This window comes from Bos mutus, chromosome 25 (assembly GCF_027580195.1).
Source record: "Bos mutus isolate GX-2022 chromosome 25, NWIPB_WYAK_1.1, whole genome shotgun sequence".
NCBI lineage: Eukaryota > Metazoa > Chordata > Mammalia > Artiodactyla > Bovidae > Bos > Bos mutus.
Window position 1 is genome coordinate 14,884,469 of NC_091641.1, and position 26,341 is coordinate 14,910,809.

Here is a 26,341-nt window from a genome sequence, read left to right on the forward strand (position 1 = left end):
CCTGCCTGGGAAGGGTGATTAGTCCCTTCTCCAGTATGTGGAGTCAGCAAAACCTGGGGTGCCATCAGCCCCCACCCCCAGGAAACAGGCTGGCAGCTTGTGCCTGCTACCCACAGAAGCCAGACCTCATCTTCTTGGGCAGCCAGGTATGTGCTTGCAAGGGTGAGCTGACTTTCTGGTTCTGTGCAGACATGCCTGGAAGTTCTTCCTGTAGTCTAACCTTAACCCCTCCAGCTCCCTTATCTACCACTAGAAGCCAGTCTTGATAGCCCTGGAAGGACAAGGACAGGCTGTGTTTTTGTTTTGTTTTTCCTAATGTATACTAAGTACTTATCCACATGCAAAGCACTAAGAACATGACATCTGTCAACTCATTTAATCCCTATAGCAATTGTATGAAGTAGGTATTATTACAGTCATCCCTTGGTATCCATGGGAGATTGGTTCCAAGACCCACCCCACTTCCCAAACCAAAATCCAAGGGTGCTCAATTTCCTTATATTAAATGGCGTAGGGAATTCCCTGGCTGTCTAGTGTTTAGGACTCCACCCCTTCACTGCTGTGGGGCAGGGTTCAATCTCTAGTCAGGAAACTAACTAAGATCCAACAAGCCATACAGTACACCAAAAAAATAAATTAAATGGTGTAATATTTGCACATAACATATACACATCTTTCCATATACTTTAAGATATACTTTTAAGTCATCTCTAGATTACTTATAACATCTAATATAAATAGTTGTAAATACAATGTAAATGCTAGGTAACTAGTTACTAGCAAGCAGTGAACTCAAGTTCTGTTTTTTGGAACTTTTCTGGATTTTTTTTTTTTTTTTGATTTGCAGTCAGTTGACTCTGCAGATGTGGAATCTGTGGATACAGAGAGCTGACTGTATGTCTTGAGGAGGAGACTTGAAGTTCAGAGAGGCTAATTAGCCTAAGATCACACAGCTAGTTTGGGGGAGGGGTTAGGAAGCCCCCAGGGCCATATAGCTCCAGTGTCTGTGTTCTTAACCCAAGCCACAGCTGCCTCTTGAGTTGGGGTCATGGTTCCTGAAGAATCTGGGCTGGTCTGAGTTAGAAGTCAGAAAGAGAAAAAGGATGCACCCTGAGTATTCTTGCCTCCTGATTGAGTTTTCCAAAATCCAAGGATGCTCAAGCCCCTTAAATGTTGTAGGGAATTCCCTGGTGGTCCAGTGGTTAGGATGCCACACCTTCACTGCCATAGGCAAGGGTTTGATCCCTGGCTGGAGAGCTAAGATCCCACAAGCTGCACAATGCAGCCAAAAAATAAAAATAAAATGGTGGGGGAGGTGGACCCCACATAACCCTGTTTCCCAGGAAGGTGGCAGAAAAGCATTGAGATTTGCTAGCTTCAGCCAGCAAGAAGCAGAGAGTCTGACCTCTTGACACCCAGACCGGCACATACTGCCTCTGAAGCAAGATGGGAGAAGGTATGTGAAACCCACTTGGACCCTGGCCTGGGAGAGAGGTGCGAAAGGCCTGCCAACCGTGCTCTTCACCTGTACCAGGTTCCCTGCTGGTAGCAAGTTGACTCTGACAGGCTGCGGTAAAGGCATTTTTTCGTCAGCTCTGAGCTTTTCAGACAGGGCATGAGGAGCTAACTGTCCAAAGTCATTCACGTGTTAGGGGGATCTGGGATGTGAACCAAGGCAGCGAGGACACGGCTCAGGCCCAGGGAGAGATGCTGAATAGCCCAGGGTCACACAGCCACAGCCCCAGAGCTAGAAACTACTGGCCCTCTTCCAGCCCAGCAAAAGCAGTGACACCTGACTCCTAGCAAATTGGGGGTGGGGCAGAGGTGGAGCTAGGGAGACCCAGGTGGCCTCTCTTGCGAACCAGCGCACAGGCAGCAGATTGACCTGGGGCAGCATGAAGCAGAGCTGGAGACTGAAGCTGTTCATCCTGGGAGCCGTGGTCCTCACAGAGGGTGAGTCACCCGGGTTTGGGTCGGGGGGTGATGGTTTGGGGGCTGTCCTCTGCTGGAGCAGCCCCTGAAGCTGGGTGTGTGGGAGGGAGCCTGCCTGGGGGGGTGACAGTCAGCCTGTGGCAAGGTAACTGTGTCCGTGTGTGTTGGTGGGGGGAGGTGTATGTGGCCGCCTGTGTCCAAACGGGTGTGATTTCCTTGGTCTGGATTATAATCTGTGTCTGCAGGAACTGTCATTATGCCTGTGTGTGTACCCTGTGCCCTCGTTGGCCTCTCTCCTTCCACAATGGCTTTAGGCAAGTTCTGGGGCCCTTTGGTCCCAGTCTCCCCTTCTTTACGTACGTCCCATCTCTCCCATGTTCAATGGGTGTGTTTGTGTGTGTCTGTGATGGGAAAGACGCAGGGCAGGGAACCCTTTGATAGAGTCTCTTTCTAAAAAGATGGGGGAGGCCGAGTAGTCAGAAGAGGGATGGGGTGAGTCTCAACTCTTGATGCCCTCCCCAACTTGGACATGACGCAGGCCTCTAATCCTTCCTCTTAGGCCTCCACAGCCCAGGGCACAATTAAGCTAATGCTCTCCACAGGCACAGGCTGCTCCCTGACTCAGCGGTGGGGGCAGAAGTTGGGGGTTCTGAAGCCTGGAGGAAGGTTGGCCTGGTCCCAAGCTGAACCCCAGGTCCTGCCACTCAATGCCCAGGAGTGCTGAGCACAGCTGAGAGAGGAGAATTAATGACTGAGTGTACACTCTGAATAGCTTCCAATAAAAGCTGTTTTTTGACCTCATATAAATATTTTCATTCTGGGAGGGGCCAGTGAAGTAGCCACAGACAGAGTCATAGCAAGGACCCAGGCCAGTCCCCCCCCAAACCTGTCCCCTCCACCAAGTCTGGGCTGGGCAGGTCCCCTCTCCAAGGCTCACCTGCGTCTCTCTCTTCCCAGGTCTTCAAGCAGCTCAGCGTGGTAAGTTCTGGGGCTGTGGGGCCTGGGCCTTACTTGGGTCTGGGTCGTGCTGAGGGTGAGGGCAGGCCAGGGCCCTGCTGTCAGCCTGATTCCTGCCTCTCCACAGCATGCGGGCAGCGAGGCCCTGGTCCCCCTGAGCCTCAGGAGGGCAACACAGTGCCTGGCGAGTGGCCGTGGCAGGCCAGCGTGAGGAGGCAGGGCATCCACATCTGCAGTGGGTCCCTGGTGGCGGACATCTGGGTCCTCACTGCGGCCCACTGCTTTGAAAAGTGAGTCATGTCTGCAGTCAAAAGATTTCTGGCTTTGGGGTGGGTGATTTGTGCCCAAGCCCTGCAAGACTGAGCCCTGCCCCTAGAGTAACAACCGTTTATTTAGAACGTGCCACATGCCGGGAACACACTATCAAGTTAATGTCAAACTTTCGTGGTAGAAGTCTTACAAATCTGACAGCTGAGGTTGGGAGAAGGATGGCCCTTGTTCAAAGCCACAGTTTTGTCCATCTGTCACCTCCTTGGGCTATCTCCTATGGTGTCACTGTCTCTGTTGGCACTCAGTGTTTGGGTCTTGCCCCCTCTCCCCCTTCCAGGGAGGCAATGACAGAACTGAACTCCTGGTCAGTTGTCCTGGGTTCTCTGCAGCATGAAGGTCTGAGCCCAGGGGCTGAGGAGGTGGGGGTAACGGCTCTGCAGCTGCCCAGGGCCTACAACCACTACAGCCAGGGCTCAGACCTGGCCCTCCTCCGACTCGCCCACCCCATAGCCCACACACCCCTCTGCTTGCCCCGACCTGCCCATCGCTTCCCCTTTGGGACTTCCTGCTGGGCCACCGGCTGGTATCAGGACACCAATGATGGTAAGTGCTGGCCTGAAGCCCAGAGAGGTACTTGGCTTGCCCAAGGTCACACAACCTCAGCTGCTAACTGTTCCCATTCCCAGTCTCCCTTGCTCCTCTGGGCCCAGACTTCGGCCCCAACCCCCTCTCTTTTGCCAGCTCCCAGGACCCTACGGAATCTGCGCCTGCGTCTAATCAGCCGCCCCACGTGTAACTGTCTCTACAACCGCCTGCACCAGCGGTCACTGGCCAGTCCGGCCCGGCCTGGGATGCTGTGTGGGGGTCCCCAGCCTGGGATGCAGGGGCCCTGTCAGGTCTGAGGAGGAGGACAGGGGAAGGGAACAGAAGGGAAGGGGGCCTGCCATAGGCCAGACACTCAATCCACAGGGATGGATGGAAGGGCGGCCCATGGAGGGTGTCCACCCAGGGCTGGGGCTCAGATGTCTGTCTCTGACAACACTGCCTGCTCCAGGGAGATTCCGGCGGTCCTGTGCTGTGCCGTGAACCTGATGGACACTGGGTTCAAGCAGGGATCATCAGTTTTGCATCAAGCTGTGCCCGGGAAGACACTCCTGTCCTGCTGACTGATATGGCTGCTCACAGCTCCTGGCTGCAGGCTCGAGCTCAGGGGGCAGCCTTCCTAACCCAGAACCCAGAGACCCCGGAGATTAGTGACGAGGACAGCTGTGTAGGTATGAGCAGTGGGTGTCAGGAGTGGGATGCGGGGGAACCTCACCTTGGGCTGCATGAGGACTTCTAGGGAGGTGGGAGCCACAGTGGAATAAATTTCAGTTCAGAATAGAAAACTGATTAATGAGGCATCCACACACTGCCACGGGCTAACAAGGGGACTTAAGGGACCCTTTCAGACCAGGATGGGAACAGCTCCATTTATGGCTGAGAGACACAAACACTTCAGAACTTTATGCATTTGGGTTCAGGTAAGAAGAGGAATTTCTGGTACCTGGCTGAAAGTCTTTGGGGTAAGATGCAAATTTTCAAGCAGGGACGCCACAAGATTGGAGAGGGCAGGGTTCCCACTCAGTGGGGCGTAAATTCTGGCGTTAAGTGACTAACATGCAAATGACATGCAAAATAGTTCCTGGGAGGAAGCTCTATCTTGATGGTAAGAGAAGCATCAGTGAGCCAGGAGTTCTGGGGCCATTCCAAGCCCAGAGGGGTGCAGACAGGCGGGGTAGAGGAATGAGCGGGCCACTCCCATGATGCTGGACCATCAGGGTTAAAAGCTTAGGCCCTGCGTTTTGAATCCCAAGTTGGCTACTTGCCTGTGGTTACTGAGCTAGAAAGTTACTGAACCTCTGGAATGTTGGTTACTGTTGGTAATGAAAATAACAAAGATTCAGCTTAAAAGGATAATGTGAGGATATTCGACAGCACACGGGAAACTCTTAGCGCAGGCCTGGCATGCAGTGAGCATTTAGAGGGCAGATGATGTAATGCATCTGTTTCAGCCTGTGGATCTCTGAGGAGAGAAGGCCCTCAGGCAGGAGCACCCTCCCCATGGCCCTGGAACGCCAGGCTGAAGCACCAAGGGAAGCTGGCTTGTGGCGGAGCCCTGGTGTCAGAGGAGGTGGTGCTGACTGCTGCCCATTGCTTCATTGGGTGAGCCCTGACTCCCTCGCCCTTGTGCCCCAACTTCTGATGGTGGCCCTGCCACCCAGTGCTGTCAATGCCGTCCTTGCACAGGCGCCAGACCCCAGAGGAATGGACGGTAGGCCTGGGGGTCGGACCAGAGGAGTCGGGCCTGAAGCAAGTCATCCTGCATGGGGCATATACTCACCCGGAGGGGGGCTATGACGTGGCCCTCCTGCTGTTGGCCCAGCCTGTAACCCTGGGCCCCAGCCTGCGGCCCCTCTGCCTGCCCTACTCGGACCACCGTCTGCCTGATGGGGAACGTGGCTGGGTCCTGGGGCTGGCCCGCCAAGGAGCAGGTATGTGGACAGGAGAGGGAGCCCAGCAGCTGGGCATGCAGCCTGGAGGCTGAGGTAGCAGCTGGGTCTTCTCCCACACCCTGCAGACACTGGCTCCCCTCAGACAGTGCCTGTGACCCTCCTGGGGCCCAGGGCCTGTAGCCGCCTACACGCAGCCCTTGGGAGCATTCTGCCAGGGATGGTGTGTACCAGTGTTGTGGGCGAGCCACCCAGCTGTGAGGTGAGCCCCACTCCCCCTAATGTCACCCCACAGACCCCTCGCCCTCCCACTCACAGCCTGACCTCTCACCTGTAACTCAGCCTTTCTGCCAACTGGCTCCCAAAGAGCCAGACCCCTCCAGCCCCGGCCCCTCCTGCCCCATGCAGCTGCCTAGGGAGAAGAGGAGGTCAAAAAGCAGTGTCCCCTGACCTGACCCCTTTCAGGGCCTGTCGGGGGCACCGCTGGTGCACGAAGTGAGGGGCACATGGTTCCTGGCTGGACTGCACAGCTTCGGAGATGCCTGCCAAGGCCCCGCAAGACCTGCTGTCTTTGCGGCACTCCCCACCTATGAGAACTGGGTCAGCAGTTTGGACTGGCAGGTCTACTTTGCTGAGGAGCCTGAGCCCGAGCCCGAGCCCGGAAGCTGCGCAGCTAACATGAGTACGTGGCCCTGGGGCCTCCTGCCAACACCTGCCTCCGCAGACCCCTTCTCTGCCGGCCTGGGGCCATCTGTCCCCAGCCACCTCCAGCTGCGGCGGGTGGAGCCATGGACAGAGTCATGGGGATTCAAGTACTGGCTCTTGTCATTGACTGGTTAGGAGCACACCTCTTAACCTGTGCAGCCCTCACTTTTCAAATCTGTCATAGGGGCTCAGGGGCACCTCCTTCCTCTTCCTTTGAGGGAGGGAGGGAAGCTGTGAGCTTGAGACCAACCCCACCCTCCTTCCTCTCCCTGACAGGCCAGCCAGCCAACTGCTGACAGGTGGCTCTGGGACGCTGCAGTCACAGCAAGGCAACTCCCACGGAACTGCCTCTCTCCCATCCAGCCCCCGACCTTTCCCAGGCAGGTCCAACAGTGCAAAGGGCTCTGGGAAGGAACTTGCCCTGAAAGCTCCACCCTGCAGGACAGGGAGATGTCGCCCGTGGATGCCCCCCACCCAGCTCTGCGGTCCAACGCAGGCGTCCCAAGCTTTTCCTATTCTTCATCCCTCCAGATCCAATGACACCAGCCAAGTACTTTGAAAATTTCTTTTTTTGGGGGGAGCAATTTTCCTGTTTTTTTAAACTTAAATAAATTGTTACAAAATAGACTTTAGAAAATAAGTTACAAATTGTAGTAAAAGGCTCCCCTTCCACAGGCAACATTTCCACCTGTGGGGGTGCTCTCTGAATCTGCCTCTCCCTGGTGTTGGAATCTGGCTGGTAAGGGTGGCCCAGCATCGTGGCCAAGCCGGGCACTGGGTTTCTTGGTGAGACTGGTCACAGGAAAGAACCTGGTGACAAAAGCTGGGGCAAAGGAGGTCCCTCAAGGACAGGACAGAAGGAACATCTCACCCCCTCCTTGGGAAAGAAGCCAGATCTGGGTCCTCTTCAAAGGAGGAGAGGAGAAAAGAGCTGGGGACGCCCAAACTACTCCTGAGCAAAACAAGGAGATCAAGCCTTTCCCTGCAACTCACCCTGACACCCCACCCCCCACCCCATATTCTGATCTTTGGAGACTGGAACTTCAGAGGGAGAAGCTGAGGTCTGTAGGCCACTGGGGTGAAGGGTCCAGGAGTGGGGCCGTGGGGGTGGGTGGAGGCGGCAATGACAAGTCCCCTCTGCCCGCCGCTGGTGCCTTTGAGGTTCCTGGGGAGAGAGAGAGGAGGTGACTGAGGGGGCAAACCCCACAGAGCATGTACCCTGCTCCCTACCCTGCAGGCCGCACCCCACAGTCCTGTATGCAAATTCCCAATTATTTTCCCAGACCTGGCTAATTAGCTCCTTGCTCATTCCCTTGGGGTCACAAGAAATCTTTTATCCTAAAAGCCACCTTATCAGCACTCTCAAGGGAATCTCACCACTGTCCCCACCTGCCCTGATGATCCCTGGTCAAGGGGATCATCTACTCTCTCAGGGACACCCACGCACTAGATGGAAGGAGTCTTGGGATAAGGGCTACCGACCCCTAGAGGAGGTGGAGAGTGAGCCTGTGACATGCAGAGAGAACCGGCCCTCCCATTCCTCCACAAGTCTGGGCGGAGGTGACTTTCCATGAAGATTCCCGATAGAGGACGGGAGATACGGGCTAATGACTGTTGTTGCCACAGCTGGGCCTGGCTTCAAAGAAACAATTATCTGTGACTCAGTCCTCCAGTTAAAGGTGTGTTGGCAGGGACGGGGGTGTGCAGGTGGAAAGGTTGGTTTGGTTGGATCCCAAAAAGGAAATGCATAGCACAGAGAGAAGGATGGATAAAGGGAAGAAGAGACGTGGACCAACAGGGGTGGGCGAGGGCCAAGGGTCCAGTTTCTAAGAAAAAAGGAGGGGAGCGGAGACAAGATATGGGGAAAGGGACAGGGCGCTGAGTGCCAACAAGTGGCCTGGTTTCCCCGAACAAGTTGGCATGGAAGCCACAAAGCAGTCCAGTCTGGGGGTGCCTCCTATGCCCCCTTCCTCATTCCCAGGATCCTGGCCTACTCTAAGAAAGAGCAGAACTGAGACCATCCTTTTCTCCAGAAATCATTACTTAATTGGCTGGATCATAAGAGTTTCCAGAGGTATCTATAATAACCAGATGGTAGTTGGCTACCAGTCCTCCCCAAACAGAAGACCATTGCTCTTTGGCTCCGGCACAGCAGGGGAGCCCTAGCAGTTGCCTTGGCTCCGACCCTGCCACCCCGCCACTGCACCAACCCAGGATGCTCCCTATATACCTGACTCAAGGTGTCAAATCTCAGCCACTCAAAAGGCAGCATCCTCGACCTAGCTTTCTCCCTATCCCAGCCTGCGCCGCCTCCTGGAATCCCCATGATCCCCTCACTCCTTGCTTTCCTGCCCACCATGGAGCCAGTGTTTACTCTCTACTGTGTGCCCACCTCCTCCAAGACCCTTCAGCCCTCTGCCCAAGCCTGCTGGTGCCCCCATACCGGAGCTGGCCACCGTCCACTCTTCCTGGTGCTGCTGCTCATGCTGCAGGAAGCTGATGCGACGGCGGAAATGGCGGGGACAGTGGGGGCAGGAGAAGGGCCCCTCCCGGGGCGCGTGGACCCGCCCATGGCCCTCCAGCCGGGCTGCTGTCCGAAAGGCCTTGCCACAGATGCTGCAGCGATGGCGCTTGGGGTCCGTGTGGGTCCTGCCATGGTTCTTAAGGGACAGCAGGTTGGGAAGAAGTTTGGGACAGAGGGAGCAGGGGTAAAGTCCCGTAGTGTGAGCCTTCTGGTGGTTCAACAGGCTACCAGCATGGCGATAGGAACGCCCACATTGGGCACAGCGGAAGGGCCGCTCCTCGTGCACAGCCACCGCGGACTCAACACCCTGGCCTCCATTAGCTCTCCCCACATTCTCACCTGGGGCCCTAGGGGGTTCTGATGGGGCTTTCCCTTGACCAGGGAGTTCCACTTCCTCCTCCTCAGCCCCCGCTTTGGGGCTTCTGGCCTCCACCTGGGGTGACACCTGACTGAGGCCCCTAGCATGAGTCTGCAGGTGGCTGGCAAGTTCATGGTGGGACTCAAAGGCCTCGCCACAGTCAGGGCAGGAGAAGGTGTGGGCAGCTATGTGGTTGCGGCTGTGGCTTTTAGTGGCCTCAGGATTCAAGAACTCTTTGGAGCAGAGCAGGCAATAGTGACGGTCAGTCTTGTGGGTGCTGTGGTGGTTCAAGGGGCCCTCTGACTGGCAAATCTTGCCACAATGGCTGCAGGAAAAGGAGTGGCTCTCTGGCTGGGGCTGAGGGCCACAGTCTCCACTGTCCCAGCTGTCCACCGGAGTCAGACTAGGTCCATTGGGCTGGGTGTTGCCAAGGGGACAAGGACTTCTGGGGACACTGTCCCCTGACTCGTCTTCTGGCTTGGTCAATACATGACCCCCAGGAACCCAACCTCCATCATGATTCACCGGTCCCCGGGCTCCTCGCCACCCATCTGCTTCCCCCATGCCCCAGGAGGCTGGCTCTGTGGCTTCTAAACCCGCTGCCCTGATGGGGCTCTGACTTGGCTCTGCTGGCCTTGTGGCTCCATCCTCCAGCTGAGGTCCCGACTCAGTACCACCCAATCTGTCCTCCAGTCCCTGGTCATCAGCCAGATTCCCTTGACCACACTCTGTGCCGTCTGGGCCTCCCTGACCACCTCTGGTCTCTTCCTCGTGCTCTCGCAGGTGCCGTTCCAGGGACCCTCGGCCAGGGAAGCCCCGCCCGCAGAGGGCGCAGCGCACAGCTGCCCTCCGGGACAGCCCGGCCCGCCGCCGCCGGCTCTCCGAGTGTAGCCTCTGGTGGTCCCTCAGGGCCATGCGGTTGGAGTAGGTCTTGGGGCAGGTGGGACAACTGTACTGGCCTGTCTCATGGCTGCGCCGGTGGTTCAGGAGGCTGCCCGCATGGCGGTAGGTCCGCCCGCACTGCCCGCAGCGAAAGGGCCGATCTTCCCGGGACAGCTTGCGGGAGCCCCCACCCCCACTGCGCTCCAGGTGGACCCGCTGGTGGCTGGCCAGCTGCTTCCGCAGGCGGAAGGCCTTCCCGCACTCAGCACAGCGGAAACGCCGGGGATCGGCGTGGATGCGCCGGTGGTTCTTGAGGGACATGAGGTTGGAGAAACCTTTGGAACAGGCCTGGCAGCCGAAGTGGCCGGTCTGGTGGCTCTGCCGGTGATTGATGAGGCTGCCAGCGTGCTTGTAGGAGCGACCGCACACCTCGCAGCTGAAGGGCCGCTCAGAGCTGGCTTCTGTCTGGCAGCCCTTCTCGGCTGTCTCCAACCTTGGCTCCATCTCCTCCCCCTTCACAGTCGTCTCCTCCCCCTTCACAGTCGTCTCCTCCCAGGCCTCTTCTTTCACTCTCGCCCCCTCTTCCAGGGGCTCCACTTTAAGTTCTTTCTGGAACCTCTCCACTTCGGCCTGCTCGAGGCTCTCCTCTGCCCGAGTCTGGGCGTCACTGCTGCCTTTTGCCTCTGGGACGGGCCCCACCTGGGGCTCCGAGCCTTTGCAGCGCGGGTGGTTTCGCAGGTGATTGCGGTAGGCAGCCAGGTTGGGGTAGCAGCGGGAGCAGACTGGGCAGACAAAGTCCCCGGTCTGGTGGATCTTGCGGTGGTTCACCAGGCTGCCCCCATGCCGATAGGTCTTGCCGCACAGGTTGCAGCGGAAGGGGCGGGGCTGGGTCTCCAGAGAACTTTCCTCACCCTGCCGGCAAAGGCTGTCTGCAAGCGTGGCACCTACACCCTCACCCGGCTTTGCATCCCCACCCTCTGCAGGGAGAGAGGTCACCGTGCCCTCAAAGACACCATCTGCCACCACCACCGTGGCATCACCTGACTCTGCTGGGTGATGCATGAGACTGGGAACCTCGTCAGTGGTGTTCCCGGAATTCCGGCTTTGGTGGTGACGCTCCAGGCTCCCCAGGTCATCGTAGGTCTGACCACAGCAGCCACAAATGTGGCCATACCCAGCGCCATCCAGCGCTTCCACCTCCCGTTGCAGCTGATTCAGCAGCTCAGCTTCTGAGAGCTGCAGTGGGGGGCTGTGGGTAGAAATTGCCCCTGCAGCTCCTTCCTCCTCCCCCTCCTCTTCCGAGCCCTCAGTCATGCCAGAGTCATGAGCCTGGCGCCGGTGAAGCCTGTAGCCAGCCCGCCCAGGGAAGATCATGCCACAGAGGCAACAGAGGAAAGGCTGGGTTGAGATGGCCTCCCCAGGCCCATGGTTCTGGAAGTGGCTGCGCAGGGCAGGCAGGGAGTCAAATTCCTTTGGGCAGAGGGAGCACTGATAGATGCCCGGTGGGTGGCAGGGCCGGTGGCTCAGCAGACCAGTGGCGTGGGGGAAAGAATGTCCACAGTCAGAACACGTGTGAGAGATTTCAGCCGGCCAGGCAGCAGAGCTGGCAGAGTGGCAAGGGGAGCTGGGCTGGCCAGGGGCTGGTTTCTGGTCTTCCTCCACCCCAGGGAGGCCATCACAGAAGTGAGTCCCATTGCCTTCCTCAGCGCCTGGGATGTCCACGTTGTCAAGGAAACTGGCCTCCATCCTTTCCAGTCCTTCCTCAGCGCCTTGGCTCTCTTTATCACCCTGGAAACAGGCCTCATTCCTCTCAATCCCACAGTTGTCCCTTTCGGCTGCAGCCTGCAAACAGCCCCCACTGCTTTCCACGCTGCCTTCGGCTCCACTCGGACTTGCCCTGGAAGAGTCTCGGGGACAGCCCAGGCCCTCACTGTCCGCTGGCTCCGGGGCCCAGTTCCCGTCTGATGGGGGTTTGGCTTCTCCCCCGCCGCCGGCACTGCCAGCCCGCCTCCGGTGCCGCCTGCTCCGCCGTCGACTGTGGCGACGCAAGTGGTTCTTCATGGCAGCCATGGTGTGGAAATGCTTGGCACAGGCCCCACAACTGAAGTCTCCCGTTTGGTGGGTCTGCCGGTGGTTGATAAGGCTGCCTGAGTGGCGATAGCTCTTGCCACAGTCTCGGCAAGCAAACACCCGAGGAGGTGACTCCTTGGCCTCGGTCCTGCTCTGTGCCCCTTCCCCGTGGGTCCGCCTGTGATGTTCAAGGCTCTCAGAATCTTCAAAGAGCATCCCACACATGCTACATATCTGTGGTGTGGTCCGATCTGCTGCTGGGGGAACAGCAGGAGCCCCCTCTTCATGTTTGCACCCAGGCCCTTGATCCGAAAGTAGAGCTGTCTCTGGCCCCACTGGGTCAGGTGGGAGTTCCACCTTGAGGTGGCTGGGGGGACCCTCGGCCCCTGGGCCTGTGCTGCGGCGAGCAGCCTTGCAGTGTACCCGCACGTGGTTGCGCAGGGCCATGAGGTTGGGGTACTTGCGGGGACAGAGAGAACACTGATACTCTCCTGTCCGATGGCTGTGGCGGTGGTTCACTAGGCTCCCCCGGTGCCGGTAAGCCCGACCGCACTCATTGCACTTATAGGGGCGGTGGTCTAAGGTGGTGGTGGGGGCCTCTGTTTCTTTGTGGGTGGACTCAGCCAGAGGCAGGGGAGCTGGCAGCACTGATGGCTGCCCATCCTCTCCGGCTCCTTGCCGGGGCCTGTGATGAGCCCGCACATGGTTTTTGAGGGCAGCTGCATTGAACAGCTGCTTCGAACAGATGGAGCAGGGGTAGACACCTGTCTGGTGGCTCTTTCGATGGTTAATGAGGCTCCCAGCATGGCGGTAGGTACGGCCACAGTCCCCACAGCGGAAAGGCCGGTACTCCTCCAGGCCGATGTCTTCCAGCTCCCCAGATGTGCTCAGCTCCCCTGAGCCATTCAGCATCTGTGTCCCAGGGAGCTGGTCCTGGCTGCTCTCATCTGTGTGCCCGTTGGTGGTGGGCATCCCTTTCTCTTCCCATGGCCGCTCCTGACTTTCACCCTCATGGGACTGCTGGTGTTCCAGCAGCTCTCGGGGGAGCCGGAAGGCACGGGGGCAGTGGGGACACTGGTAAGGCCGATACTGGGCATGGAGTCTGGAGTGATTCTTCAGAGCCATGAGATTAGAGAACTCCTTGAAGCAGATGGCACAAGGGTAGACACCCAGGGTGTGGCTCTGGCGGTGGTTGGTGAGGCTCCCAGCATGCTTGTAGGTCTTGCCACATTGACTGCACTTGTACCGCCGCTCCTCCTCAGCAGGAGGGGACTGGGTGGGCTCCTGGCCCCCAGTAAAATTCACTACTGATTCAGCCAGATATTGTTCCAAATTGCTAAGGAGACTGCTGGCTGGGGTGGGGAGTGGAGTGTCTCTGGCAGAGTTGATGGTGGGACCCCAGCCCTCTACACCCTCCTCAGGATCAGGCTGGCTTTCCCAGCCTTCTCTTTGTCTGGTGGGTGGATCTTCCCACGTGCCCAGAGTTGCCCTAGGGTCTGGCCCAGACTCACAGCCAGATGTCTCTTCAATATGTTTTTTCTGGTTTTCCCAGCCTTCCCCAGGGCCAAGCCTCTGGGTCCAGGAGTCAGTGGACACTGTCTCCCCCTGGAGGCATGGAGTGGCTTCCTTCGGGCGGGGAGGCCTGCGCCTCCGACGGCCTTCAGGAGCATGAGTCCTCATGTGGCTCTTGAGCGCCATGGGGTTGGTGAAGTCCTTGCCACAGGTGGTACAGGGGAAAAGGCCAGTTTCGTGGGTCCGGCGGTGATTGACCAGGCTCCCTGGGTGACGATAGCCTCGCCCACACTGCTGACAGCGGTAGGGCCGAGGGATGCTGTCAGCCTCGCTGCCCTGGCTGGAAGATGGATGGAGCAGTTCTCGGTGCCGTGACAGTTCTGGGAGGCTAGGAAAGTGGCGCTGACAGTCAGAGCAGCTGAATGAGGTGGGCGTGTCCTCCATGGGGCAGTGTGGCAGAAACCTGGAGGTTCAGGAAGAGCAGGCAAATGGCAGCAGCATCTTCCTCTGATGGAGGGTCCAAGGCCTAGGAAAAGGGGGCAGTGGTCAGAAGGAAGGCGTGAATTAACTTTGCCTCTTGACTTTATGAGCAGCAAGTTCACCAGAGGTCACAGTTACCCCCAAGTAGCAATGCCCAGAGACCTGCTCTCTACTAGATCTATTCTGGAAATACCATTTAAAATTTCTCTGAATACAGGTTCCCCAAATATGAAAGCTCCCCTAGGCCTAACTCATCTCTAGGAGTATATATAAGGAAACTAACATCTAAAGAATTGCATCCCATCTCTAATCACAAACATATTATCCTGCCTTCAGACCAAGTCCCAAAAATCTTACTGTCCCTAACCCTCTACTCTCTATAATTTTGAAACAAACAACCTATCTTACATGACATCTTAAAAGGAAACTTGTACCTCTCTTAGGACCTTCAATAAGATAAGTCCAATCTTCTATCTTTCACCCCTCAGCTAAATAGAGTAGCTTAGAGGCACTCAAAGGGCTTCCCTGGTGGCTCAGACAGTAAAGAATCTGCCTGCAATGCAGGAGACCCAGATTCAATTCCTAGGTCAGGAAGATCCCTGGAAAAGGGAATGGCAACCCACTCTAGTATCCCTGCCTGGAGAATCCCATGCAGAGAAGTATGGTTGGCTACAGTCCATAGAGTCACAAAGTCGGACAAAACTGAGCAACTCTCATAGAGAGGCACTGAAAAAGCAGCCTCTTTCTCCAATAGACAGCCTAGGACCTGAGAAGTGAGGTTAGAGGCCTCCTACAGAGAAAAGGGCTGATTTGTTCCCCCTTCTGCCCTATTCCTTTCAGGGTCACAAAATCTCCTTTCTGAAAGACTCTCTCGGGTTCCCCGGATTCCAAACCATCTTCTATCTTCGAAATCCCATCTCCTTTCTGGTACTTCGCCCCCTACCTTTTTCTTTCCCACTATTTATCACTTTTCTCTCTCCATCCCTTCTCGGTTTTCCTTCTACGTTCTCTCTTAATATTGATGACAACAGCTACCCGTACAGCCTAAGCACTACCATGTGCTAGGCCCTGTGCTAAATAAAGAAAATTCGTTGTGTCACCTAATTCTCACAACTCATTACAATGCCTCTATTATTCCAGTTGACACACGAGGAAGCCCATTCACTCAATCTTCTTTCCAAAGCCCTTACTCCATAGCAGGCCCCCGTGCCTCCTACATGACCTTGGCCTTCTCTGACTCGGACTCTTCCCCCTCGCCGGGGGCCCCCATACAACTCCTATCTCCGACTTTAAACCTCCTTGCTGAACCTGCTCCCAGAATTCTCACTTCTCACAAAGCCCCTTCGCTCAAGAGTCTCCTCTCCGAATCAACTACGAAAGAGGTCCTCTCGCCTCATTCATCTCTTCAGCCAGTTTTCTCTTAGGACCCCTACCTCACACCGGTGGCCCCTTCTCGTTCCCGCCGCGGGTGCGTCCGTTGGGGACCGCGAACGGGAGTGCGCCTGCGCAATGGGACCCTCACCCTAACTGCAGCCGCGCGCCCCAAAGGGTGGTTGTGCGAGGACTCTCGCGCTCCCACACACGCACACTCTGCAAGGGCTCAAGGAAGTGGAAGAGGAGGGAAAGAGGGAAAGGAGAGGGGGAAAAGGAAGGAGGTAGAGGAAAAAGGGCGCAGCTGGCACTAACCAGCCGTCTATCGCCCAGCTCCGCGGACACTTCCTATTGTTACTAGGAAACAGGAAGTGTCCTAGCCTCAAAAGCTTCCCCACGAAACTTCCGCCTTAAAAATGCTTCTGACCCGCCTCCAAGCAGCGGTTATACAGACACATTTCCGGTGCTAGGAGAGCGGCAACTAACGCGCGACTCCGACCCCGCCCACGTAGGTCAAAGAGCGCGTTGTTCTGCACTAACCTTAGCCACACTTCCGGGAAGATCCGCTAAAATCGTTCCGGTGCATATTGACTGAGCGCAGAAGAGGGGGAAAAAGCGTTCTGCAGCCCTGACCTCAGTACTTGGGCGACACTTATCGTGGGGCTCCCTGAAAAACTTCTCAAGCCAGATGGAGGGAGCGTCACTTACTGCTTTCTATTAAGGGAAATGTTATGGAATATAAGCGGATTTAGGTACTACAAATCTTGGGCATGGCCTTTCTGTCCTCCCACCTTCCAGTTCACGGTGATCTAGCGCCACGCTAGCAATAGTCGGTGCATCCCGTAAACCTATTCCCGTGTCCCTTGTCATTAGCACCCAGAAAGACCCCTTGCAAGGTGTTTCTCCGCCACCTTCTGTTGGGGCTGCTCCGGTGAACTCTGTCTTCCTCCCTTGCCGGGAAAGCTCTCTCTCACTTCCGTTCGCCGGCCCCGCCTCCTGTCCCTCCCTTCTTCCCTCCCCCCAACCGCCCCCCCCCCGCTGGGTCCTAGCGCCTGCCCCTCCCTGGCAGAGTCCCGGGCTCTGTCGGTGAGAGGAGCTGCAGCTGACGCCACGGAGCCAGCCCAACTCTCTTGAGGTAGGAAACGCCGGCGGGAAGATGCAGAGATCCCTGGGCAGCCCCAGTGGAGACGGAATCCGAGCAGGCCTCAGTTTCCCTTTGGGTGCCTAGGGCGGATGGGGTTGGCCTGGCCCGAGCGGTGCGGGCGGGGCGGGAGGAGTGCGGCCCCGGGAGGGCGCGGACGGGCTCCAGGCCCAGCGGGTCCTAGAACCCGCCGGCTGTCCCGGCGGACCGGCAGCGGCAGACGCCTGGGCTTAGGCGGCACGGCTGCCCGCGTAGTGCCTTGCGGACCCGAGGGTCCTAGAGCCCGCCATGTTGCGGGCTTTTGTCCCAGGCGCGCAGCCCGCCTAGCATGGTCCCTGGCGCCGGCGGCCCCCCCGCCCCGGTCGAGGTCCTGGCCGCCCCTCCCGCGGTCCTAGAGAACGCCATCTTGCAGGCCTTTGTCCAGGGTCTGGCCTTCGGTCCATTCATTTGTTCATTCTGTCATTCTTCGTTCACCTTTTTGCTGTGTTCCCCGGGGCCACGTTTTCCCAGGGCATTTCCTGAGAAGAGCGAGCCCAGGGCCCTGCCATGTGGGGTTGTCTGTCTGGCAGAGGCGCCGACACGTAGACAGTTGCAGGGAGCAAGAAGCGCAGGGTTTCCGCAGTTCTTGGCTCTAACGCCCTTAAAACTCCCACATGCCTTAGAGACCCCATTTTACCGATGAGGAAACTGAGGCCCAGAGCGCCATGGCGCTCTTACCTCTACTGCCTGTTAAGTCTTCCTGAGGACATTGGGGAAGCAGGTATTTGACGAATGCAAAAAGAGCTTTCCCACTGGAGAAAGCAGAGGGAACTGCAGATGGAGATGGATTTAGGTGGGGAAGTTTGAGAATTGTAGCTGGAGCTGAGGTCGCTGTCGGGAGGGGCACACTGCCGCTAGAGGTGAGGCCGGAAAAGTGGGTTGGGATTACCTTGTGGATTGACCAGATTGGATGCCTAGGAGACGATTAGCTCTCATCTCTGCGTGGTTCACAGTTTCCCATCTGCCATCTCACCGGATCCCTCATGGCCTGTGAGGCCTTTTGGTGACTACTTGTTTAGACGTCTGGAGACTGAGGTCTGAGAACATTAAAAAAGTGGCTCTTCACTGTCCCTGCCCGCAGGGTTCTAGCTTAAACTCGGAATTAAATCTCTGGATCCCTGGAGATAAGAGTCTGTTCAGGCAGCAGGAAGTCATCCCCCTCCTAAATCCAGTAGTAAACAAAGATAAGGCTCCCACACCAGAGCAGTGAATCCACTGGGATATTTGGACCTTGTGAACTTGGAAAGGCAGAGAAATTCAGTACAAACTCCTGTTATTGGGGAGGTGGAAGCTAGAGACCTGGGTTCAGATACTGTCTCAGAGGTTGATCTGTTCAGTTTGTTTTGGGGCACCAAGCATGGTCCTATTTGTAGAGGATACAAAATAAAGGTACCTAGCTCTGTGCCAGCCTAAATGCTTGCGCTAGAGACAGAGAATTAACAACTGAACCATAAGATGTGTAAGTGCTAGCGAAGCAATAATCAGGGGACAGAGCAGAAGTTTGGGAGGCAGACCTGGCTTTGAGTATGGGCTGTGACCATGACTTATTACTTCCCTTCCCTGTGCCTCAGTATCCTTGTCTGTAAAATGGGGGAAAATGGGGAAAACACTACTTAACGTAGTCTGTTCAGTATATAACAGACTGTTATATATAACAGACTATATATATATAACAGTATATATAACAGTATATAACAGACTGTTATATAACAGACTACCAAGTCTGACTGTAACCAAAACAAACAAATGATAGCAGACTGGGGGCACAATGGAAGTTTATTTCTCATGGTTCTGGAGGTTTAGGTGTCCGAGATCAAGGTGCTGGCTGATTCAGATCCTGGTGAGACCTCCTTTCTAGGATTATATATGTGACCACCTTCTAAGTTCTCACATGACCCTTTCTTCCATGCCTGCACATATTCATTCATAACAAACTCCTAGGCAGTTGTGAAGCTTAGCTTGAGTAGTACACATAAAATGCTTAGAATGATACCTGGCCCTTGGTAAATTCGCCAGAAATGTTATCCAGATGAACAACACGAAGGAGATTAAAGAGGAGGGGAACAAAGAGTGATTAGCAGGGATGCAGATAGCACTAAGAAAGGTGGTCAGGGACTTCCCTGGTGGCTAAGACTGTCCTCCCAATGCAGGGGATCTGGGTTCGATCCCTGGTCGGGGAACTAGATTCCACATGCCGCAGCTAAGAGTGCAAATGCCACAACTAAAGATCCTGCACGCCACATATAACACCTGGTGCAGCCAAGTAAACTTAAAAAAAAAATTTTTTTTAAGTGTCAGGAAAACCCTCTCTAAGGAGGTGACAGGGAGCTGAGACCCAAATGGAATCAAAGAGATAGCTACACAAAGATCCTTGGGGAATAGTGTTTCTAGCAGTGGACATGGTTAGTGTGAAGTCCCTGATATTGGAAGGAATTTAGGTCTTTGAGGGTGGAAAAGGGGGAACCTGTGTAGGTGGAGCCTAGTAAGCCAAGGAGAGGGGAGTGGGAGATGGGATAGGCAGGACTTAGGTAGTTAAGGGCCTTGCTGGCCATGGTCTTTGTCTTGGGAGCCCTGGAAGGTCTCATGGTTTGGCTAATAAACCTTAAGTAAATGAAGAACACTAGAGAAAGAGCCCAGCCCAGTTCAGTTCAGTTGCTCAGTTGTGTCTGATTCTTTGCGACCCCATGGACTGCAGCCTGCCAGGCCTCCCTGTCCATCACCAACTCCCAGAGTTTACTCAGACTCATGTCCATTGAGTTGGTGATGCCATCCCACCATCTCATCCTCTGTCATCCCCTTCTCCTGCCTTCAATCTTTCCCAGCATCAAGGTCTTTTCAAATGAGTCAGCCCTTTGCATCAGGTGCGAAGAAGAGCAGAGAAAGAGCCAGCCCAGGGACCTGCAGATTTGGGTTTGAGTCTGGGTTCCTTGACTAGCTATGTGTCATTGGGTAAGTTTTTTCGCTTATGGAGGCCTTAATCTCCACATCTGGGGAAAAAAAATGTTAAAAATGCCTCTCTCCTGGAAGCTTCTGAAGATCCATGGATGTGTCCTTGGTTCTTAAATGTTAAATGTTAGTTGGGATGACATAGAAAACATGTTTAGAATAGGTTTATGAATCCTACCCCATGTTCCCTGGATGATTATTCTCATGCAGGGAGCTCGTAGAGTCATCACTGTAGGGAGTGGTGGGTGGAAGAGTCCTCTGAACAGGGAAGTGAGGAGCTGATGGTGGGGTTTTAGACAGGGCCTAGCCTACCTGGCTGTGCACTGTTGCTGGAGCTGATGTCTTCTGGGACTTGCCTGGTGCTCCCCTCCCATTTTCCCTGGGCAGTGCCTTAGGACAGGTTTACCCCTCCAGCTACCTGGTTCCTGGCTCAGAGGGGGAGATTGAGGCTCAAAGCTCAGAACCCCCAGGTCCAGCCCTCTGAGAGAGACAGAAACATAATGGGAGCTGGCTCTGGTCTCCAGGCAATTCTACAGGGATGTGAAAAGACCAAGGTGTAACCTGAGCTCAGAGTTCTGGTCCCCACAGGGTTGGCCCAAGCAGCAGACAAGTCTGGGAGGGTCCAACAACCCAAGGCAAATTAAAACACCTGGATTTCAAGTCTGCTGCATGAGTTATTAGCTATGTGATCATGGGTTAATCACTAACCTTCTTGGAACCTCAATTTTGTTTTTAATAAATTTTATTTATTTATTATTTTTGGCTGTGCTGGGTCTTTGTTGCTGTGCACTGGCTTTCTCCAGTTGCGGCAACTGGGGGCTACTCTCTAGTTGCGGTGCTCGGGCTTCTCATTGAGATGGCTTCTCTTGTTGCAGGGCACAGGATCAATAGCTGTGGCGCACGGGCTTAGTTGATCTGAGCATGTGGGATCCTCCCAGGTTGGGGATCGAACCCACGTCCCCTGCATTGGCAGGTGGATTCTTAACCACTGGACCACAGGGAAGTCTAGAACCTCAGTTTATTCGTCTGTAAAATGAGAATAAATAATCCTGATCTCAGAAAGCTATGAGAGAATAAGGTAGCACATGCAGCAAAGTGTCTGGCTCTGATAAGATTCAGTAATTGAGGGTAGTAATTATTATCTCATTGAGCCCTGCTCAACCCTGTGAAGTAAGTCCCCTCTTTTTTCAGATGAGAAAAATTGACGTCCTGGAGCAGGAAGTACATTGCTCAGGGTCAATGTACAGCTAGGAAGCGAGCAAGCGAAGATTCAAAGCCAAGCAGTTTGACTTCAGAGACTGCACTTAACCACAAAGCTACATTGTTTTTCTGGACCTCAGTCCCTTATCTGAGAAAGAAGGGTAATGATAGAACTTATCTCCTGGTGCCCATGTGAAGTTCAAATGAGTTAATGCATGTAAAGAGTTTAGGATATTGTTTGTTATTTAGCAGGCGCTCTGTACATGTGAGCTCTTATTTTTATTAAGGAGAGTGTTCAGATTGTCCAGAAATGATCGGGAAGGGAGGTTGTGAGAGCCTCATCCAAGGATAAGCAGATCCCCTGAAAACTGTAGGTGGGATTCAGCACTGGGGAAGGTGGGGCCTCAAGCCCTTAACTCACCTTCCAGTCCTAGGATTTAGTGGGGAAAGTATGAAAACCAAGCTGGGGTGGAACAGAGCTATGTAGGATGGGGGCCAAAAACCAAGGGGAGATGTAGGATGAGCTTCCTTTGGGGAGTAAGGCTCCAAAAGGAAGGATTGGTGAGATCCATAACAGCCAGAAAGGACCCGGGAACTTGTGTGGTGTGATGAAAGCCATGGGAAGTTCCTGAGTAGGGGACCGAGCATTACATGGCACCTTAGGGAGAAGACTCTGGCTGCCTGTGCACACTAGACTGTGTATGTAGGGGACAGGAACTGAGGCAGGGCCACTAGGCAGAAGGATGCTGATTCTAAAGATGCACCCCTTGCCACTCACCCTCAGGGACTCCTGCATCCTCCCTGAGTCATAAATTAAAGCCACCAATCCATGAGGTATACGGATGAGGAAACAGGCCCAGAAAGGAGAATCCTGACCTCCCACCTCCCGGTCCACCTTCTGGGCACACCTGACTCCCCTCCCCTCTCCATAGCATTGTCCTCCTCACCTCACCCCCCACCCTGGCTGCCCCCAGCGGCTGCTGCAAGCACTCCTTAAGTGGATCTGCTATAATCCTCTTCCCTTCATCCCCCAGGGAGGATGAGCTGGTGTTAAGACTAATATAGCCATTAATCCTATTTCCTCCCAGCCATGATCCCCAGGAGCAGTTGGGTGGAGGGTGTCTGGACTCTGAATGGAAAGAAAAGGGGCTGTGACTACAGCCGGGTGTCCCAGGGGGCCAGGCTAGAGCAGATACATTGAGTAGGAGACAGAGGCTTCTAAGTTCTGCTAGCAATGGCTCAAGCCACTTGGAGAGTGTCTGAGCTCCCCATTACCAGAGTTATGGGAGCAAGAACCAAAGGGCCATTCCAGAACAGAGGGTGGACCAGGATTCCTATCTGGGGTGGAGTATCTTACAGCTGTGCAAGGCCAGAATTCTGTGTGAACAGTTGTTCCCTCAGAGAGCTAACCAACCAGAAGGGAAAGACAAAATACACATGCTGGGGACCTACCCTTCCAGACAGATGATGCCAGTCACCACATTTAGCCCGCTGGCTCTGCCCTCCTCTGGATCCTTGTCTGTCTTTCCTGAGCACTTAGAGACCTTCAGGCCAGACTCACATCTGGGTAGCCTCCATGCCTGCAGCCTGGCACAGGTCTTGGACGCTGAGGTCAAGAACGTGAAGATGGTGAGATGGACCAAGCCTGGGGCTTCTCGGAAAGCCACAGGGCTTGGAGAAGCCCAGAAGCTGGGGAGAGAAGTGCCAGTGAACATTTGGATGATCCCAGCTTCCCCCCTCAACTCCTCTGAAGTCACCTAGTCCAGCCCCTTTCATCAGTGAACGGACCAGAGGGGCAACAGGAGCACAGAGACAGAAAGGATATGCACCCGGGTGGGACATGCAGATAAGAGTTCCTTCTGAGGCCTCAGAGGGCTTTGGTGAGAAGAGAGCCTTTGGAGAATTCGGAAAGGGGTGTGGCTCCTAACTTTGCTTCTCTTGCAGAGAAGATCCGCCCATCGAGGCCATGGAGGTAGAGTCTCCTGAGGAGCGGTCCCCAGCCCCGGGCTACAAGCGCTCCGGCCGACGCTATAAGTGCCTGTCCTGTACCAAGACTTTTCCAAATGCACCCCGGGCAGCACGCCATGCTGCCACGCACGGGCCTGCAGACTGCACTGAGGAGATGGCCGAAGCGAAGCTGAAGCCAGAGACAGACCCCAAAGCGGAAGATGCCAGCGGGGACAAGGTGTCAGGTGCAGCGGCCAAGCCTCGGCCCTATGCTTGCCCGCTGTGCCCCAAGGCCTACAAAACAGCACCAGAGCTGCGCAGCCACGGGCGCAGCCACACGGGCGAGAAGCCCTTCCCTTGCCCCGAATGCGGCCGCCGCTTCATGCAACCGGTGTGCCTGCGCGTGCACCTGGCCTCGCACGCTGGCGAGCTGCCCTTCCGCTGTGCGCACTGCCCCAAGGCCTACGGCGCGCTCTCCAAGCTAAAGATCCACCAGCGTGGTCACACGGGCGAGAGGCCCTACACCTGCGCCGACTGTGGCAAGAGCTTCGCTGACCCCTCGGTGTTCCGCAAACACCGGCGCACGCACGCAGGCCTGCGACCCTACAGCTGCGAGCGCTGTGGCAAGGCCTATGCAGAACTCAAGGACCTTCGCAACCATGAACGGTGAGGGAGGTGGACTGGGTGGGGGCGGCTGAAGGGTTGGGAAGAGTGCACCAATAGGGTAAAGACGTTGAGTCCCAGAGAGCGGAAGGAACCAATGGGAAGGCGAGTGAGGCGGATCTATGGGAGCTGGAGGGTGAATCTGGGATCTGATTAGCCTGGGTTCCTAGCGTGCAGGGAAGGGGGCGGGGCTTGAAGTTGGGCTGCTCCTAGGATCTTTGGTCCAGTGCAAGAGGTGGTGCGAATGGGGTCCAGGTCTGTTGCATGCAGTGACGAATCTGGAACCTATACCTGTCCTGAAGGCTTTTTACTCTGGGCTACAGCGCTGTGGCCCATAGACCAAGGCCCCGGAGAGGTTAGGGGGCCCTAACTTACAGTGCAAACAGGCAGCGGGGTCAGGCGATGGGCTGCCACCTTCACACTGGGTCTCTGCACTCCCACAGGTCCCACACCGGCGAGCGCCCCTTCCTCTGTTCAGAGTGCGGGAAGAGCTTCTCCCGCTCTTCCTCGCTGACTTGCCACCAGCGCATCCATGCGGCGCAGAAGCCCTACCGCTGTCCAGCCTGTGGCAAGGGGTTTACGCAGCTCAGTTCCTACCAGAGCCACGAGCGCACGCACTCAGGCGAGAAGCCCTTCCTGTGCCCGCGCTGTGGCCGCATGTTCTCCGACCCCTCAAGCTTCCGGCGCCACCAGCGGGCACACGAGGGCGTGAAGCCCTACCGCTGCGAGAAGTGCGGCAAGGACTTTCGGCAGCCGGCCGACCTGGCCATGCATCGGCGGGTGCACACGGGCGACCGACCGTTCAAGTGCCTGCAGTGTGACAAGACGTTCGTGGCATCCTGGGACCTCAAGCGGCACGCGCTGGTGCACTCGGGCCAGCGGCCATTCCGCTGCGAGGAGTGCGGGCGAGCCTTCGCCGAGCGAGCCAGCCTTACTAAGCACAGCCGGGTGCACTCGGGTGAGCGCCCCTTCCACTGCAATGCCTGCGGAAAGTCGTTCGTGGTCTCATCCAGCCTGAGGAAGCACGAGCGGACCCATCGAAGCAGCGAGGCCACAGGGGCTCCCCCGCAACAGGAGCTGGTGGTGGGGCTGGCACTACCGGTCAGCATGGCTGGCGAGGGCCCAGCCGCCCCAGCATCAGGGGCGGCGCTCGGAGACCCTCCAGCTGGGCTGCTGGGGCTGCCCTCGGAATCGGGTGGTGTGATGGCTACCCAGTGGCAAGTGGTGGGCATGACGGTGGAGCACGTGGAGTGCCAAGATGCAGGGGTTGGTGAGGCTCCTGGTCCCTTGGGGGCGGCAGGTGAGGTGGGGGGTGAGGAGGTGGATGAGAAACCACCCCAGTTTGTGTGCCGGGAGTGCAAGGAGACGTTCTCTACGCTGACATTGCTGCGACGGCATGAGCGCTCACACCCAGAGCTCCGGCCCTTCCACTGTACCCAGTGCGGCAAGAGCTTCTCAGACCGGGCTGGGCTGCGCAAGCACAGCCGCACCCACAGCTCTGTGCGCCCCTACACCTGCCCCCACTGCCCCAAGGCCTTCTTGAGTGCCAGCGACCTGCGCAAGCATGAACGCACCCACCCTGTGCCCATTGGAACCCCCACGCCCCTCGAGCCCCTCGTGGCTTTACTAGGAATGCCTGAAGAGGGACCAGCCTGAGGTCCAGGTCCCTCTGCCACACTCCTGGGAACCCTGCCCCTATGAGGTGCTTCCCAAACCCCCCTTTGCCGCAGATCACTCTTAGACTTCAGATCCATCTCTGTGCCCAGGCAGCTAGCTCATCCTGACAAAGCTGGGGACAGTGGTGGCTGGTAGCAGTTGGCAGGAGACCTGGCTCGCTCCAAGCACCACTCATTAAAGCATTCAGTTGACACTGGGTTGTCTTCTGTGTTCTGGTTGGGGGTAAGTAACAGAGGAGTTTGGGCACCTGATAAGGTTTAGTGGAGATCCCTGGACTGACAAGTTAGAAACTAGAAGGGTCTTTGGGTGCATTGTTTTCTCTAAATATGTTTTCAGAATATCTTGTGATGAAGGGTTCCAGGATCAAGTGAGTACCGGGAATTCCTGTACCTTCTTGGGAATTCTTGGTGATCAAAGTATATTAAAGTCATTGATAAGTCCTGCAATGAACAAATCTGTTTAGCTTCTTTAGCCCATACTTATTTAACCTTTTACTGAGAGTTCTACTTCTGTCTTTTTACAGATAATAAACTGAGGCCAAAGTTATTATATTTCCTATAAATTATAATAACAGACTAGAAAATATACTTGGAGTCCCATTCTCAGTAACAACAAAACCCATAAACTACAAAGAAATAAAGCTCACACAAAAAACACAAATCCTACATGAAGAAAATGGCATCTCTATCCTGAAGGATATAAGACCTAACTGAATGAAGATATACCATGTACCTGAATGGAAAGATACTATTAAAAGCTGTTGATTCTCAGTTTAATCTTTAAGTTCATTGCCATTCAAAAGGATATTTTTAACAGAACTTGAAAATCCTAAATTCCTGTGCAATATATATTTTTAAAAACTGGAGGTGATAATTAACACTAATTTTTCAAAGACCAAAAATGGAAAAACAAAAATGAGGCCCTACAGTGTAAATTGGTACAGCCTCTTGGAAAGATGATTTGATGTTTATCAAAAGTTAAATGCTTTGTGATGTATGTGATCATTATGCTGTACACCTTAAACACAGTGCTGTATGTCATATCTCAGTAAAACTGGAAGAGGAAAAAAGAAGCAAGCAAACACATTTTTTAAAAAGTAAAAGGACTTCCCTGGCAGTCCAGTGGTTAAGACCCCTCACTTCCAGTGCAGAGGGTATGGGTTTGATCCCTGATTG

At 55.3% G+C, this 26,341-nt stretch overlaps 3 protein-coding genes across 12 annotated transcripts; 2 read left to right on the plus strand and 1 right to left on the minus strand.

Annotated features, from left to right (window-relative positions):
- Positions 1-14: 14 nt before the first annotated feature.
- Positions 15-7,356, plus strand: PRSS53 (serine protease 53). 4 transcript variants are annotated; one of them, XM_070362560.1, is made up of 13 exons: positions 15-146; positions 1,344-1,456; positions 1,866-1,953; positions 2,890-2,910; positions 3,017-3,179; positions 3,497-3,762; positions 3,901-4,055; positions 4,214-4,433; positions 5,214-5,364; positions 5,449-5,693; positions 5,780-5,913; positions 6,117-6,333; positions 6,633-7,356. In XM_070362560.1, the coding sequence occupies exons 3-13, from the start codon at positions 1,896-1,898 to the stop codon at positions 6,650-6,652; spliced, it is 1,650 nt and encodes a 549-aa protein (XP_070218661.1). In that variant the 5' UTR covers positions 15-146; positions 1,344-1,456; positions 1,866-1,895; the 3' UTR covers positions 6,653-7,356. The 4 variants fall into 4 exon arrangements, with proteins under 4 accessions (XP_070218661.1, XP_070218662.1, XP_070218660.1 ...); XM_070362561.1 differs by having other exon boundaries at positions 16-146; positions 1,348-1,456; XM_070362559.1 differs by lacking the exon at positions 1,344-1,456 and having other exon boundaries at positions 19-146; positions 3,497-3,555; positions 3,670-3,762.
- Positions 6,680-16,519, minus strand: ZNF646 (zinc finger protein 646). 5 transcript variants are annotated; one of them, XM_070362556.1, is made up of 3 exons: positions 16,465-16,519; positions 8,800-14,228; positions 6,680-7,521 (listed from the first exon to the last, which is right to left on the minus strand). In XM_070362556.1, the coding sequence occupies exons 2-3, from the start codon at positions 14,144-14,146 to the stop codon at positions 7,400-7,402; spliced, it is 5,469 nt and encodes a 1,822-aa protein (XP_070218657.1). In that variant the 5' UTR covers positions 14,147-14,228; positions 16,465-16,519; the 3' UTR covers positions 6,680-7,399. The 5 variants fall into 5 exon arrangements, with proteins under 5 accessions (XP_070218657.1, XP_070218655.1, XP_070218654.1 ...); XM_070362554.1 differs by having other exon boundaries at positions 16,345-16,476; XM_070362553.1 differs by lacking the exon at positions 16,465-16,519 and adding an exon at positions 16,094-16,456.
- Positions 16,172-26,332, plus strand: ZNF668 (zinc finger protein 668). Of its 3 annotated transcripts, none has more exons than XM_070362557.1 (3): positions 16,172-16,305; positions 22,824-23,492; positions 23,933-26,331. In XM_070362557.1, the coding sequence occupies exons 1-3, from the start codon at positions 16,280-16,282 to the stop codon at positions 25,143-25,145; spliced, it is 1,908 nt and encodes a 635-aa protein (XP_070218658.1). In that variant the 5' UTR covers positions 16,172-16,279; the 3' UTR covers positions 25,146-26,331. The 3 variants fall into 3 exon arrangements, with proteins under 3 accessions (XP_070218658.1, XP_014332100.1, XP_070218659.1); XM_014476614.2 differs by lacking the exon at positions 16,172-16,305 and adding an exon at positions 16,592-16,688 and having other exon boundaries at positions 23,933-26,330; XM_070362558.1 differs by lacking the exon at positions 16,172-16,305 and adding an exon at positions 18,700-19,682 and having other exon boundaries at positions 23,933-26,332.
- Positions 26,333-26,341: the final 9 nt, after the last annotated feature.